Here is a 16,489-nt window from a genome sequence, read left to right as displayed (position 1 = left end):
TGTTGTTTATTAGAGAGAGTAGTCTGTAAGTACAACCCCCCCCCCTCCCCCCCTTTCTTCACACTCTCAGACAATGAAACATAGAGAACCCCCCCCCTCTCACCTGCCAGCGGATCAGCACTGACGTGGTGGTGTGCGGCGTCACGGAGAGGATGGCGGGCGGCTCGTCGGGCGCTGAAGAGACAGGAAGTTAGAGGAATGAGACGAGTCGACCCCGACAAAAAAACGTACACAACTCAAGATGCTTTGTCTGCGGGGGTGCAGTGGCCTTCACGGAGCGTCAACACACACAACGGCAACGCTGACGTGACCAGGCAGCGAACAGCAGCTGCAACGATCAGTGGAGCGAAAGTTTCCTTTAGTCGGAGAGAGCGACTCCGGGTAAAAAACGCTGCCAAGGTTTTCACCGCTGCCCTCTCGTCTCGTGGTGACTGCAGATGGTGCACGGCTCTGCCAGAAGTGTCTAGCTCAACAGGGGGGGGGGGGGAGTCATGCAGACACACACTTTCCCTCCAACAACACAGAGCAAAGCCAAACATTTGTCTCTTTGTTTTCTTACCAAGTGTTGATATTGAACCTGTTAATATAGATTTAATATAAACATAACTGTGTACAGTGTATTTAAGAGACATATTCAATAGAGAACCTTTTATTTTTAAAGTCATAGTTTGACATTTTGGATTCCACAGTGAAACAAATCCCTTCCTATGAAACCACAACCATTACTTTTACACTAAGCAGATGATAAGTGAGTTTTCAAGGCGCTGGTAGGTGGATGTTTTTCTTCAGCAAATCTTCTAAAATGTCAAAATATGATCAAACATCTCCCAATATGAATAAAGACGTGTCAAGTTTAAATATTTATCCTGAGCTATCCAGCCTCTGGTCATGACCTTTTAGAGACATTAAAGGAAAAACATTATGCTCATATGGTTTATAATGTTCCTTTGTGTTATTACTTGAGAAGGTTTTTACTTTGAAAAACATTAAAAAACGACATAACATGAAAAAGCATCGTATGTTTCCTTCCTTCAGATCTAATCCTGATCAATTAATCTAATAAGGAAATCTCATAAAATGTCAATATATGATCAGACATCTACATTATGAATAAAGACGTCCACTCTCACCGTCCTGCAGAGTCGTGATGGCTTCGCTCTCTTCGCTGTACTCGCTGTCTCCGATGTCGTTGGTGGCTTTCACTCTGAACTGGTAGGACGTGAAGGGCTTCAGCCTTCGGGGGGGGGGGGAGACACCGGACAAGGACATTAATGTTTCTACTAACTCATAGATATATAGATAGATAGATAGATAGATGGATGGATGGATGGATGGATGGATGGATGGATGGATGGATGGATGGATGGATGGATGGATGGATGGCTGGATGGATGGATGGATGGATGGATGGATGGATGGATGGATGGATGGATGGATGGATGGATGGATGGATGGATGGATGGATGGATGGGTGGGTAGGTAGGTAGGTAGGTAGGTAGGTAGGTAGGTAGGTAGATAGATAGATAGATAGATAGATAGATAGATAGATAGATAGATAGATAGATAGATAGATAGATAGATAGATAGATAGATAGATAGATAGATAGATAGATAGATAGATAGATAGATAGATAGATAGATAGATAGATAGATAGATAGATAGATAGATAGATAGATAGATAGATAGATAGATAGATAGATAGATAGATAGATAGATAGATAGATAGATAGATAGATAGATAGATAGATAGATGGATACTTTATTAATCCAGAGGGAAATTTAGATCATCCAGTAGCTTATACAGTTAACACTTAAAACACCTCACTGACATACATACATAAATCACATACTGAGAATATATATACAGATACAGGAATGGGATGCAATGATGTGATTGTGTCAGTGTCCAGTAGGGAAGTGTTGTTGTGCTGCTGGAGTGGAAAGTACAATAAAATATATATATATATATGAAACAACAAAAATATATTCATATATAAATATATAAGAATATGTAGTGGTAAAGTCCGTGCATGGGGTAAAGCCAGTAAAGGGATGGACAGTGGGTTGGTATATAATAATGAGATGAGAGGAGAAGAGTAGAGAGTAGAGAGTGGAGAACCATCATACCATTGTTTTTTTTTCTAAACTGAATCAAATACCCATGATTCTATATTTTTGAAGTAATGATTGTTGCCAACTATCCTACAGCTGAGTGATTACAGTGATAAAGTGAATGCAGGTGTCCTGTGAGAAGACTTTATCTCAAGAGAACAAATCCCTTCAGTGTAGTGAGTGGGATGGGAGTGAACCCGTGGCTGGTCCCGGTCTCTACCTGGACACGATGTAGGAGGACGCCTCGTGGTTGACGGACGCCGAGTGGACGCTCCAGTTGCTCTCGGGAAGCTCTCGGAGCTGAACCGTGTAGTAACGCACTGGGGACAGGCCGTCGCTGCCCGGTTCCCACGACAACAACACCTGACGGGCATGGACGTCCTTCTGGGGGACCATGGGAAGGCTGGTGGGCTGAGGTCGGGCTGGGGGGGGCGGACAGAGAGACAGAGACACGCAAAGAGACGTTGGATGAGAGACGTGGAAAACTCATGCTGTAAGGATGGAAAAGGAGGAGGGAAACAACTGTGGCTCCCGTGGACGGTTTCTGACAGATATGCACTTTTTGCCTATTGCTCTCCGCTAGGGTTGTAAAATTCAGGGAATATTCAAAGTTGGAAACTTTCCATGGAAATTAACGGGAATTAACGGGAATATACGGGAATATACAGGAATTAACGGGAATTAACGGGAATTAACGGGAATAAACTGGAAATGTTGTAGGTAATTTATACTAACTGTATTTACCTTGTCATAAACAGACATAAATGTAAACATTTTGTTTTGTCATAGGCTGATTTGAGCCCTGAGGAAACTTTGGGCACTTGACTATATGCTTCTGCATCGTTGTGTCATTCTTAACATAGATCTTTGCACAGTATTTGCAAATGTACACAGCCTTTCCTTCTACATTGGATGGGGTGAAATGTCTCCACACATGAGATAGTGCACGTGGCATTGTTCTGTAGAATAAGATGAGAAAAAAGTTTGTAAAAAAACACTAATGCAATGCCAGAGATATAAATAGTTAGCCAAACAATTGGAATCGTCTGTAAACATATTTAACAATTGATGGATAAATGAATGGAAATAGGCTAGATGAACAGATGAACAATCCTCAATCAGCATGCTAATATATTTTCCCCAGTAATATCATGGAAACTTACCTGACTAGTCCTTCACACTACAGCAGGCCTCAATAGCCCTGCTGTAGAGTGAAGGATGCTGGGAGTTATCTGTGCATGTGATGGAAGAATGCACAGTGGAGGGTTGAAACTCAACGTGCAGCGTGTGCTGCATTCCATACATCTTTAAAATAGAGTTTTGAATGATGTTTTTATTTCTCACATTTAATTTGCGTAGTTTTTTTTTTTTTTTCAAAATTCCCAAAATTCCCGAGCTGGAAGTTTCTGGAAATTTACCGGAAACTTTCCGCCCCTTTGAAACCCTACTCTCTGCTCGCATTTGCTGTGTCGCACAGACGAGGACGTTAATAAATTTGACGAATGCAAAGTAGTCGAGGAACGATAGCTGCAGAGTAAACAATCGGCCAGCGCCTGGAGGGAAGCAGATGGACTGATTTGCTTCCCACGAACACCCAAAAGGCAGAAAACACATCTGCTTACTGGACTGTGAACTGGAAATGAACTCAGCACAATGTAGATGTGATCACACACCTGGATCTGCTCTGAGAACCTCAGCTCACCTTCAACACATCATTAGAGATAACGGCTTATCTTGACGTTTAATCAATTCCGAGTCTTAAATCTTTTAGTCAAAAGTGGATTTAATTGGAGCTTGTGTTTACCTCTCTTCTCCGTGGTGACCACCAGCGCCTCGGCCGCCTCGCCCCAGCCCTTCCTGGTCTGCGCCGTGATGCGGAACACGTAGACGGACTCCGGCTTGAGGTTGGTCACCGTGTACTGGCGAGCGCTCGGGCTCAGCACGTCCACCGTGGCCGTGTTGCTGCTGGTGGAGTTGAGGTGGTACGTGATCTGGTACGCTGGAGAGAGAAGAATCAAACAGATCTCACTGGAGGAAGTCGCTCAGCGGGTAATTAAATCTCCGGCTGAAAATTGATTTCAGGAATTTGAAGCATTCTTTGTTTCTTTTGAACAATGCGATGAAGCGCAAACTGAGCAACAAGCAGCTTTGTCTTTCAGCATCTGTTCCTTTGTGCCTCTGTCATATTATGCAATTTAAAATACATGATCTGACGGATGAATAATTAATCAAACGCTCACCAGGAAATCCCCTATTAGCTAACAACAAGAATCCAACTCCCTTTACAGCAGCGGTGGAAAATAACAAGATTTGATTTCCCTCAACTACTAATGTCAAGTCCCATCAAGTTGGGAGAAAAAAAATACACATAACAAAAAGTATTTAGCAGTTGAGAGTCATCTGGAGTGACAGCTGTGGGCCTGATGAGACATTAAGTCTAAATAAAGTAAAACTACGTGTGCAGGGTTTCAAAGAAGATGCAGAATTTGAGACATGTGGAGGATTTTTTCTATTTGACGAACCCAGTATGATGCCGTTGGGCTGGGAGGGGGACTGCCAGATGAGCCGGACTGAGGTGGTCCGCACTTCAGGGAACAGGATCCCCACCGGAGGTCCGGGGACTGCAGGGAAACAGAAAAACGACATGTTCAATACAACTCAAGATTTCATGATTCCAATGTAGTGAGAAGAAGATTCACAAAGATCATCACGGAAACAAAGATGTACTTTTTCTAAGAGCCATATGTCTCGAGCACTCTGCAGCTTTGGAGACATTTGGCTGCACATATTCACTTTCACTCGGTACAAACACTTCACCCGAGGCCGATGGAGGGAAACATATTCTCCTCATGGTCAAGTTCTTAATTTTAATGTGTGTTATTACTTGAGATGATTTACAAGATTTTCTGTTCAGGAAACACATTTCCTCAAACTTTCCAATGCTGCAGCTCCTCAATATTAATAATTCACTGCAGACTTTGGGTTTTGTGACTTTGCAAACTCTTTATATACACAAAAGAGCTGTAAACAAAGAAAGGGAAGAACTGAAAAAGCCTCGTACGTCTCCTTTAATGTTTTCAGGCAAGAAAAACGTATCACATTTCATATCACAGGAGAAATGACTCCAACACCCCTGCTGTCAAGTGTATTCACGTTTCAAAAACAATCGTAACGATAACATTGCTTCACCCACCGTCGTCCAGAGTCCTCTCCAGGATGGGCGGCGCGCTGGGCCGTCCGTCTCCGATCCGCGTGAAGGCCTGGACCTGGATCTCGTAGAGCACGTACTTCCCCAGGCCGGTGAGCTGGACGCTGTGCGTGGCGTTCCCCTCCACGGTCCAGAAGTGTACGGCGCTGTCCGAGTCCTTCTCCTTGTACACCACCTGATCCGGGGGAGATACAGAGAATTAAAAAAACAGGAGAAACGTCCATGAAACGTGATCCTCCAGCTTTGTAAACGGCCTGAAATAGCTCAACTAATGAGATGTTTTTAACCGCTTTGTGAATAAATGATAAGTGTGGAGAAGAAGCAGGAACAGACCTTGTAGCCCAGGATGAGGCCGTTCCTGTCCGGCTCGGGGACTTCGAACCAGCGCACCAGGATGCTGCTGGAGGTGGTGGCGAAGGCCGACACGTTGGTGGGTCCACAGGACGGGACTGAGAGACAGAGACAGAGACAGAGACGGAGAGAGAGAGGGACATTACGCCTGAATGGTCCATTGTTTGCCATACATTCTGAGAAATGTATTTGCTACGCTCCCTCTGTGTGAGTGTGTGTGTTCACTGTGTGCACGTGGGTGTGCGACAGTAAAGGCTGATCTGCTACACTTGTATCTCTTGTGTGTGCACGTATATATAGCCTTTGATTTCCTGCTGTACCCCTCCAGGGCTGCAGAGGGAAAACAGAAAAGGGCCTTGGCACTCATCCCTGGACATAATGCGCTGATTCCTAAGAATTTGCCTGAGCGAGTGGAAAAAAAGAAGGAGAGAGAGAGCGCAGGAATTCCACATTCGAGTCCATGTGTTCTCAATTTCCTCCGACTGCTTCCATTCCTCGTCTGGTGCGGACGGAGGCGGAGACAGAAGCAGGCGGCGAGGAGGAAGACTTCAGGAGGAAGATGAGTGGGAAACCGTCTGCTCACAAACAAACTCAACATACGGCGAAGTGTGAACCGTGAATCTGCTGTGACTCATAATGTAAATACTCCACTCAGACTTGGCATAAACGTAGAGTTAGAAAAGTATTCAAGCTTTTCATTTTGATAAAAATCCAGTTTTAGAGCAGCACTGTGCCTCTTATAGCAGCTTCAGAATGAGTTTGTGTGAATATGGAGAACGTTTCCTCTTTCATTCCCACTCCTCCTCAGTCTGAACGTCTGTTCTATGTCATGAGTGGGTTGAAGAGTAAAGCTGAACTGTAGATCAGTTAAAAAGCCTTGAAAACCAGAGTTTATCTTCAATATTCAGCAGGAAACATTTAAAATATGAAGAATTCTAAATAGAGTTTGGTGGATCAGCCTTTTTCTGTGCATAAGAAACACTTAAGTGCTCAAACACGTGGGATCTATGTCTTATTCTTGAACTTCTAATGTTGGGATTTTTCATTTATCGATTATCTGACTCACCAGACTCTCTGGTTCTGCCTTTGACCGGCTGGCTCCAGGGTCCCGTCCCGATGCCGTTGACGACCTGGACCCGGACCTCGTACTCCGTCCACTCCTCCAGGTCCTCGATGGTGAACTCTCTCTCCAGGCGATCGCCGATGATGTGGATCAGCGCTCGGCCCAGTGAGCCGGCCCGCGAGTACTGGACTCTGTAGCCCACCTGCTCCGCGTTCCCGTTGTATTCCCATTCGGGTAGAGGCTGCGCAGACCAACAGGAACATTTATGATGCGTCGATTCAGAAATGCTGATGAACACGTGAGAAGAATCAGATCTGTATTCACCATCCATCTCAACCAGAGGCTGGTCTCGCTGGCGGTCCGCAGGGTGACGTTGGCCGGGGCCATGTCAGGAGGAGCCGGCAGCGTCTGGATCCTTCTGGAGGGCTGACTGGGAACACTGGTTCCCACTATGTTCACCTGACGCATCCGGAACCTGTTGTTTGGAGATTAACATTATTAAAATGCACCTTCCTGGAAAAAAGGATAGCTTACTGTGAACTGAAATCACGGCTCAGAATGACTCAGTGGAATCGAGTGTGCATCCTCGAGGCTTATTGCTTATGAAGCCAGATCACAGCGCTGAATATAAATATGAATATGCTGAGTAGAGAGCTTGTTTTTTCAGAAAAGGAAAATCATCCGGTGTGAATGTTTACCTCAGCTTTAATGTAAAGTGGCAGCGCCGGGGCTGGAATGATGAGAGCTACTACAGCGGCTGAGGGTCTTTGGGGATCGACGCTGTGAAATGTTAATTGGTTACGTTGATTGCGATCACGGAAAACTGGCAGACTGCACGGAGATAAAGATCCCGCGCACACTGGGAAATTAATATAAAATCACACTAACCCTGACAAGCTCGTATCCAAAGATCCAGAAAACGGAAAAATAGCATAAGCTCCTGGGATATACGCAGGAATTAGTGTGTTTACATCTTCTACCTGTTGTTTGTCACAATGTGCACTGGTTTCATTTTCAGGGTTTTCCAGCAGTGAAAAGGAATTATACTGAAAAATCATCTCTGACAAGATTATTCTTAACAATAATAATGTTCTGTGTTTTTGTGTTGTTGCTGTGGTACTTATTGACTTTCTAAAAACATTTATTTCACTTCATTTGGAAGGTGACTGCCATGGAAACTGATGAAATCTTGCTTCGCACTAATATAATATAATATTTCATCATATTAGGGTTTTAACTCGGCCCATTTATGTACAGACAGGAGGCAGATTGTCTACTCTGCAGCTGAGTTGGAGAAAATGCTCAGAAAGTAAAATACTAAGAGCAGGGAATTCTTCTTTTGGCGCAACACCGAGGTGGAACTGTTGAAATAAAGTGTTGTAATCTGTTATCCGTGTTGCGTTTACTGCTGGGAGTCCAGTGGTGATGGATCAGACCCAGTGAGGAAGGGAATGTGTCTCCCGTGAAGACTAAAGTGCAACCACAGAGTTTTAAAACTAAAACTACCAGCATTTTAAAAGCCAGACGGTTTAAAACCATTAGTCGTCTACCTGTAGAAGGTGTAGGGGTTGAGTCCCGGCACTTCTAAGGACCGGGCCTCGGGCTCGTTGGACACCTGGTGGACGGTCACCCAGTCCTCGTTCTCTCCGACCACACCGACCTGAGACCAACAGGAAACATGACGGACTGGATTCAAGATTCAAGATTTTTATTGTCAAATTCACCAGATAACATGAAGCATTCCCTGGCAATGAAATACTTGGGTCACAGGCTCTTTTTAAGCAATGCTCTGTAATTTCAACCAAAAAAATAAAAATAAAAAAAGAAATAGTATAAAATAGAATAAAATAGAATATCAAGAAAATAGAATAAAATAGAATATCAAAAATTTAAATAAAAAATAAAATATATGTATCTAAATATATATCTTACAGATGAAGAGAAAAATAAAACAACAATAGGTCAATTTGTGCAGTAGTGCAAATATTCAAATATGCCAGGGCGCTGGTTTGGTGGAGTTATTGCAGTTCAGATTCAGATTCAGCAGCGAGCAGAAGAAGCGCTCATCTAAAAAAGGAAATCAATCAAATCCATGAAATCATATTTGTCTCAATGTTTTGAAATCCTCACCTGAGCCTCCACCTGCCAACGGGAAATGGACGTCTTGCCGTCATACCCGGGTTTGAACTGCAGGGTGACGGAGCGCGGCCCGATGTTGGAGATCGCCATGTTGGTGGGGGGGCCGGGAAGCTCTGAGAGGAACAAGTTCAACAAAGAGAGAGAAGGAGAAATGACGCAGGGAACAAAACAAATTAGACTTCTCTAAGCCTCTTTTTGTTTTGCTGCCTCGGGGAAGGATTTGCTTTGCTTGATGGAAAAAAAAAATCCATCTACAGCAGCACCCCCTGGTGGCGGCACAGATACTGCAAACAGACTTAATTCCCTCCCTGGTGTGACACACAACTTCAGCCGAGACGGCACAAAGAAAAAAAAAAGAAGCAGATTAGATTTGGGGAAAATGTGCTTACACTCAGTACACAGGCGGAGACAATGTCATGAATGTCAATTACACTGCAGTTATCTGGAGATAGGATTCAATCTGATATCCTGATGTTTACACTTGAGCTGAGTAAACAATAAGAACTCACCCCCCCCTCCCATGCAAAACCCTGGAGGAGGAACAAATCTGAAAAATGGGGGATTCAAAGAACAGCAGGAGGGCGATTTTGTGTCGTTGTCTGTTTGTGTGTGTGTGTGTGTGTGTTTGTTGTGTTGTTTTGTTGTGCGTCACGGCAGGTAAGTGCCACTGCTATGAATAATTAATTCTTCATCTCTTCCCCCCCCTTGTGATGCTTCCCTTGAGATAAACAGTACACCAACCACAACACACACAACTACCCCCCCCTCTCCTTGTTCCAAAGCCCATAGAGTTCACATTAATCCTCGTTGAAGACATTAACGTCAGGGAAACCGTGACATATTGGACAGTGGACGGAGGCCCTAATGTCCAAAAGACACAATCGCTCCCGAGGGAGACGCTAAACAATATTTTTTCCCGAGACGGGTTAAATGCACACGTGGATTTTGACGCTAATGAAATGCAGATCGTCCACATTTGCGGTGAAATTACCGACTCTGAATCATTTGCGTGACCGATCGTTGAGATGGGACAGAGATCAGCGTTTAGCCAACACGTGCACATGCAGTGGGTTTAATCACTGTTGTGTGTGTGTGGGGGGGGGGGGCGACTGTAAGTGCCGCTCTCAGATTCACAGCCTGTCATTTCACAGCTTTTCACACAGATCCCGGCTCGGTCCGGTAATTGACGTTGGGCATTGTATTTCCTCGTTTTTGCAAATATGAAATCATTAAACACTGTAATTGTCCGTGATGCTCTCCTGGGAGCTCTCATTCTGTGGATGTACGTATGAGTATGGTGGTGGTGGTGGGGGGGGTCCTTTTATGTCCTCTCCCAGATGAAAGGCAGCGAGGTCTGATTTCATCGTGTCTCTGGCGCCAGACGACACAAACGTTCACCAGGTTCAGTGTGAAACTGTAAATATGCCGGAAGGGAGAGGTTCAGCAGACACCCCCCCTTCCCCCTCTGGCTATTAAACATTAAAAAAAAGAAAAGCTCACATAACAAATTAGAGCTGTGAAGTTTAAAAAGAGTGAATTTATGATGCAGAAGTTTTGGGAAACGGAGGATCCAGGACTTGTGGAGCTTCAAAGCTCTGCAGCTGTTTTGATTTGATGTTTAGAATTAAAATATTGATAAGTTCAACTCTATGGAGGTGCAACACTTTATCTGTGTATGAAAAATACGGACGGAAATCTAAAAGGTTGTTTTTCACATGCAAAGTGCAAAAGTTATTTTTATTTAGAAGGAGGACGCAGACGTCTCTTAATCTGGAGAAGGGACCGTGTGGCTTTACATCTCTCAGGGCTCCGGTAGAAAATGAGCAAGTATTATATGTTAAATATAGAGCTGGGCAAGTTAACTCGTTTTAATCGAGTTAACTCAAGTAATGAGTTAACGCGATTGTTTATCCGCCAATTATTTTCTTTTTTCCTGTTCTGCAGCATTATTTTCTTTTTTCCTGTTCTGCAGCTGTCAGCAACAGACTTTCACAAAATAAAAGCCTGATTTTCACAATAAAACAATAAATAATCAAACCTGAGTGAATGCGAGATAAAATAATTAATCGAGTTAACTCATCACTTGAGTTAACTCCATTGAAACGAGTTAACTTGCCCAGCCCTAGTTAAATATAATATATTTGGGGGGAATATGGTTATTAAGTTAATGGAAACATTTTGGATGATATAAATAAACAGGTCAACACAATATATAACATAGGTCTGGTCGTTTTTAAATTTTTTAGTGTAGAATTGTTTCTATTTGTATCGTTGCTTCTACAATGTTGCGATGCCTTTTCATATCTTTTCACTTCCTGTGTGTTGTGAGGTCACCGACCTGGTGGGACGCCGGAGGAGATGGTGGAGGACGACAGCTGACCCTGGCCCTTGGAGGTCATGCCGGCCACCTCGATGGTGTAGGTGGTGAGCGCGGTGAGCCCGGTGACCCGGTACTCCAGGGTCACGTTGGGCAGGTAGTGTGTGACCCTGGTGTTGGTCCGGTTGAACTCCTCCCACGAGATGCGATAACCTGCGGCGGAGAGAGAGAGAGGAAACACACAATTCAACCAGCTCACATGCTACAGGGCGAGCTAACAGAAATATTAAATAAACTTCATCAAAAATTGAATATAGCAAATTAAATCAGCGTGTGATTATACCTCCCTGCACACACATCCTCCCGCCCACTCCCTCCCCCCCCGTACACAAACACACACAGACACACACACACACATCCTCACCCTCTCAAAGTTAATGCATTTTGCTCGTTGGCCAGCAGCTCTTTTCGTGTGATTGCATAAAGCATTAGGCCGCACTCTTTGCCAAATCAATAATTTCACATGGCATGCCAGTGTTTGTCTCCTGGGAATTAGCGGCACATTAAAAATGTTTTTGGAGAAACACTTTTTCTTTTTTCACAATACGCTGCTAAATCCCAGCCTCGGTAAACACTTGAATATTAATGTCACTAGCGAGCGTTTTCTTTTCTCCCTTAACTCTTTAAGTTTGTGCCGAACTCAGGAGAAAAGATCCTTAATGAGGACGTTTTGCATTTACATCCCCGGACTGCTGAGAGAAAATATTTATGTGTGTGATTTTACAAATGTTCTTGCTTTAGTTTATTTCACCGAAGAGGAATCACAGATTTAATCTATGCAGCGATTTGATCCTTAAGTAAAAAGAAAGCTATTTATGGCACAAACTCAAAATTACGACCAAAAAACACCAAGCGAAGGGTTTTTATAAGAAGCAGAATCAAAACATCTCTTTGGTTATTCGTCTCCCTGAGGAGGTTTGGATGGGACCTGTTCCCCTTAGTATGGTTTAAGTGTGTCTCACTCTACTTACCTCAGCTAAGAGTTGTTATGCTTTAAGATAAGGAGTTTTTTTTGTGGGAAAAAAGGACAATGCCGCACAGCTGTGACTGTGTGTCTGCAGCTCCATGACCCAAATAGACAATAAATAATAAAGAGGAACTGTCCCACGTGAACCCACCTGTGGAGATAATGTGTGTGTGTGTGTGTGATTGGGTTTCTTTGTGAACCAGCATCAATGGGCACAAACTTCCTCTTTGCACTTTACTAACTCACACATGTAAAGTTTCAAAAGGATGAACAGTTTTCTCAAGTTGTTCCAGGAGAGATTTCCAGAATCAGAAGAGGGACTCACCTGTGAGGACGCCGTTCTTCTCCACGGGCACGCTCCAGCTGACCTTGAGCGACGTGTCCAGGATCTCAGTGAAACTCAGGTGACCCACGGCGCCGGGAGCTGAACGGGTGGAAGGGGGGGGGGAATGAGAATAATGAGAGAGGCCAACGGGCAAACTGATCCACTTAACATGGAGCTGGAGCTCGTTGCTGATCAGACGGGATATTGGACTTGGCTCCAAATTCCCGGCGACAGATTTTGCATTTCAAATGTGTTTACGGATGAAATCGGGCAAAACAAAGTAATTGCTAAAAAAAACTGCCTGATGACAAGTTGAGGAGAATTAAGAGTTTTTAAAGCCTAACTGGTAAAGTCTAAGGGACCTAACTCCCAATTACAACGATCCTGTCTGGATGCAGAAGAGACTCATTCATTAGCGCTTCCTCTATAATTTTGTTCTGCATGAATTATAAGGGGTCAGCCCTATTTTCCCACAGCCCTATGTTCCCACATTTATTTTGAAAAATTAGGCACTTTGTTCCCACATTTCTAAGGATTTTTTTTCACTGAAAATTTTGAAAATTAGGCCCTATGTTCCCACAGCCCTATGTTCCCACATTTATTTTGAAAAATTAGGCCCTATGTTCCCACAGACCTATGTTCCCTCAGCCCTATGTTCCCAGATTTATTTTGAAACATTAGGCCCTATGTTCCCACAGACCTATGTTCCCAGATTTATTTTGAAAAATTAGTCCCGATGTTCCCACAGCCCTATGTTCCCACATTTCTAGATTTTTCTTAAAATAAGGGATAGGGTGAGGATTAGGGTTAGGGTTCACCAGCTACGGAATGGTGAACCCTTAACTACCAGGCAGATGTAGAAATGTGGGAACGGCCTAATTTTGTTATGAATATAAGAAATGTGGGAACATAGGGCTGTGGGAACATAGGGCTGTGGGAACATAGGCACGCTCCCAATTATACATCTCGCCCTGGAGGACGTGTTACTGGGAGACGCTCGTGTCCCCTCGCCAAACCACGGGACGGACAACACGGCGGGAGGAGGAGGAGTCACTCACTGTCCTCGTGGGTCCTGGAGGCCTTGGGGGGGCTTCGGGGGCCGTCGCCCGGCGTGGTGAAGCACAGCGCCGAGGTGTGGTACTCCGTGAACTTCTTCAGGCCCGTCACGTAGCCCACGTGGACGCTGTCCTGGAAGTTCGGCCGCACTGTTACCATGGAAACGTGCCCGTCTCGGCCGGGCTCCCATGCCAGCAACTAAACCCAGAGACAAACAAAAGAGAGAAAAAAAAGAAAATTACCTCGAGACAAATAGAGAAATAGAGAAGCTAATCGTTTTGTTTTTTGTTTCTGTAATGATTCTCACACATTTGTTCTCGCAGTGCTAATAGTTGTGTCTCCCCCCCCGGGTCGCGGTGTTCTCAGATTTATCGAGGAGGCCCCCCCCCCCCGCCGGTGAGATTCTGACTCGGAGGAAACGGATGCGAGAGGAAGCGAGCGTCACGGCTCGGGAGAGGAATGATGGCGTCCGATTACGCGTGTTGATTGCGGCGCGTACAGCAGATACAAACGGGACCTGGATCGACCAATCAGGCGCTTCGGGTAATTAGTCCCCGTGGCTTTTTCGTTTTTCTATCGTGGTCGTTTCTAGGTTCCAGGGAAGCGAGAGAGCTGCTGAAAGGAAGTCAGGGAGAGATAGATGTTTGACTCTCTCTCGCTCTCCTTCACTCTTTCACTCTTTTTTTTCTCCATTAAATTCTTCCTTGTGCCGTAGTTTCCATCACCTTTCACTTTCTCCATTTCCCTCCTTTCTCCTTACAGCCGCTTAATTCTCTCTCCCTGGAAGAAAAGCTGGGATTTAAGATTCAGATTCCGTTTGCATAGTGACTCCCGCCCCCCCAGACCCCCCTCCCGGACCCCCCCCCCCGGCCCACCCTCTGCTGAATCAGGCCGTTGAACACACAGACAGAAAGAGAGAGAGGGTGAGAGAACCTCGATGATATGATTAAGTCTCAATAGAGGCGGAGGGGGGGAATAGAACCTCCCTATGGATCTAGGGGCGTGGCTTTACGATTCCCCGTGGGCTACATTTGTTTCGGGGGGGAGAGAAGGGGGGGTGTACACAAGAGACAGCGAGACGGACCCACGTTCAAGAGCCCGTGACAAAATAATGAAGACATTCATCATCACTCGCACACGACTTCACAGTAAAACATGTGAAAAATGGCTGCCGCGGTAAAGAGAATGACCTCCGACTGACAGATGGAAGAACGGAGTCCATCGTTCACAATGGCACCGAATGTCTCTCGCCCCCCCCCCCACGCCGTGTGACTCGACAAGTTCCGCCTCTTGACAGATCCGTCGATGGCGGGTGACGGCCACTGACCTTGTAGCCCTGGTTGATGCCGTTGATGAACTGCGGGTTGGGCGCCATCCACGTGAAGCGGATGGTCGTGGAGTTCACCGGCTCGGCCTGCACGTTGCCGGGGGCGATGGTCGGCACTGGGATGGAGAAGAGAATAACGAAGAAGAAAAAAAAACAACAACCCAGAGGTGTGAGAGGCTGGTGGAAGTCTGCAGGGCGTCTGTTGTGATGTCAGTATTGATCGCCGCTGCACGGGTCAGAGCGCCGGCTGCCATCGCTCTGATGACACCTGGTGACACCTGGTGACACCTGGTGACACCTGATGCCAGCGACGGCGTGCAGGACTGTGTGAGCGGCATGCGGATCTGAGGAGCGTGTCACACCTCGGGGTGACCCTTTACAAATACAGGTTAAAAGGTAAGTGGCTCTTGGCAGAAGGTTTCCGCTAAATACCATAGGACTCTGAATTACATTATGTACTGTGTCATTGCCGTATTTCTCTGTGATGTGTCATCCTATGCACCAACTTTTTTTTTTTTTTTCTCTTTTGGTGGGGGGAATTATTTACTTTATTTATTGAATTAGTTTTATTTCATCTATGTGTGTATTTTTTTAAATTTTGTTATGTAATTCTCTTTAATGTTTGATGTAGAGTGCTCTGCATGTTCTCTTGCAATGTGAAAATATTTGGAAAAATAAAATATTCCAAAAAAAAAAGATTTCAGCTAAAGACACATGAACCAGGAGGCTCACAAGCAGGTTTGTGTTGCTGCAGGATATCGTATTTCAGTCCTGGTTCGCTTCTATGTTTGATTACACCAAAAAAAATTCATAAAACATATAGCATTTTATTCGGTACGGGTCAGGAAAGATCCGACAGAATTCTGACTTTCTTTAAAACTGCGATCTTGACATTTTCACTGATTTCCCAGGGAATAATAAACTAATCTAGATGGAAAAAGTCAGGCACATTTAGGGAACTCGTATCTATAAGTGGGTGCAAGTTGGTGCAGCTTGATTGGATTTAAGTGGAATATAGGGCCTTGGGGGGGGGGGGGGGGGGTATGTGCTTTAGCAAGAGCCGTTCTAGCCGGGTGTTTTGCCCTTTGAAGACAAGGGTATGACTCTAACACATACAAACACAGAGTTATTGTGAAAACAGTCTGTAAATCAGCTGATATGTGTGTATTTTTTTTGAATTTTGTTATGTAATTGTCTGTAATGTTTGATTTAGAGTGCTCTGTATGCTCTGCATGTTCTCTTGCAATGTGAAAATATTTGGAAAAATAAAATATTCCAAAAAAAAAATTTCAGCTAAAGACACATGAACCAGGAGGCTCACGAGCAGGTTTGTGTTGCTGCAGGAAATCATATTTCAGTCCTGGTTCGCTTCTATGTTTGATTACACCAAAAAAAATTCATAAAACATATAGCATTTTATTCGGTACGGGTCAGGAAAGATCCGACAGAATTCTGACTTTCTTTAAAAACTGCGATCTTGACATTTTCACTGATTTCCCAGGGAATAATAAACTAATCTAGATGGAAAAAGTCAGGCACATTTAGGGAACTCGTATCTATAAG

The 16,489-nt window shown here is 44.5% G+C and overlaps 1 protein-coding gene across 1 annotated transcript in view; it reads right to left on the bottom strand.

The window, feature by feature from the left end:
* sdk2b (sidekick cell adhesion molecule 2b) overlaps positions 1-16,489 on the bottom strand; it is an 87,537-nt gene that overhangs the window by 24,242 nt on the left and 46,806 nt on the right. The window contains exons 17-31 of the mRNA XM_061094568.1: positions 14,927-15,042; positions 13,602-13,797; positions 12,544-12,642; positions 11,213-11,404; positions 8,866-8,987; positions 8,286-8,395; positions 7,060-7,210; positions 6,739-6,976; positions 5,655-5,770; positions 5,307-5,496; positions 4,636-4,734; positions 3,918-4,112; positions 2,334-2,535; positions 1,131-1,234; positions 104-174 (exon numbers count right to left, since the gene is read on the bottom strand). Of these exons, the coding sequence (XP_060950551.1) occupies positions 104-174; positions 1,131-1,234; positions 2,334-2,535; positions 3,918-4,112; positions 4,636-4,734; positions 5,307-5,496; positions 5,655-5,770; positions 6,739-6,976; positions 7,060-7,210; positions 8,286-8,395; positions 8,866-8,987; positions 11,213-11,404; positions 12,544-12,642; positions 13,602-13,797; positions 14,927-15,042 (2,201 nt within the window). The remainder of the gene's footprint in view (positions 1-103; positions 175-1,130; positions 1,235-2,333; positions 2,536-3,917; positions 4,113-4,635; positions 4,735-5,306; positions 5,497-5,654; positions 5,771-6,738; positions 6,977-7,059; positions 7,211-8,285; positions 8,396-8,865; positions 8,988-11,212; positions 11,405-12,543; positions 12,643-13,601; positions 13,798-14,926; positions 15,043-16,489) is intronic.

The sequence above is a fragment of the Limanda limanda genome, chromosome 21 (assembly GCF_963576545.1).
Source record: "Limanda limanda chromosome 21, fLimLim1.1, whole genome shotgun sequence".
Classification (NCBI taxonomy): Eukaryota; Metazoa; Chordata; class Actinopteri; order Pleuronectiformes; family Pleuronectidae; genus Limanda; species Limanda limanda.
Note: the sequence above shows the minus strand (reverse complement) of the source record. Positions and strands in the feature narration are given on the sequence as shown.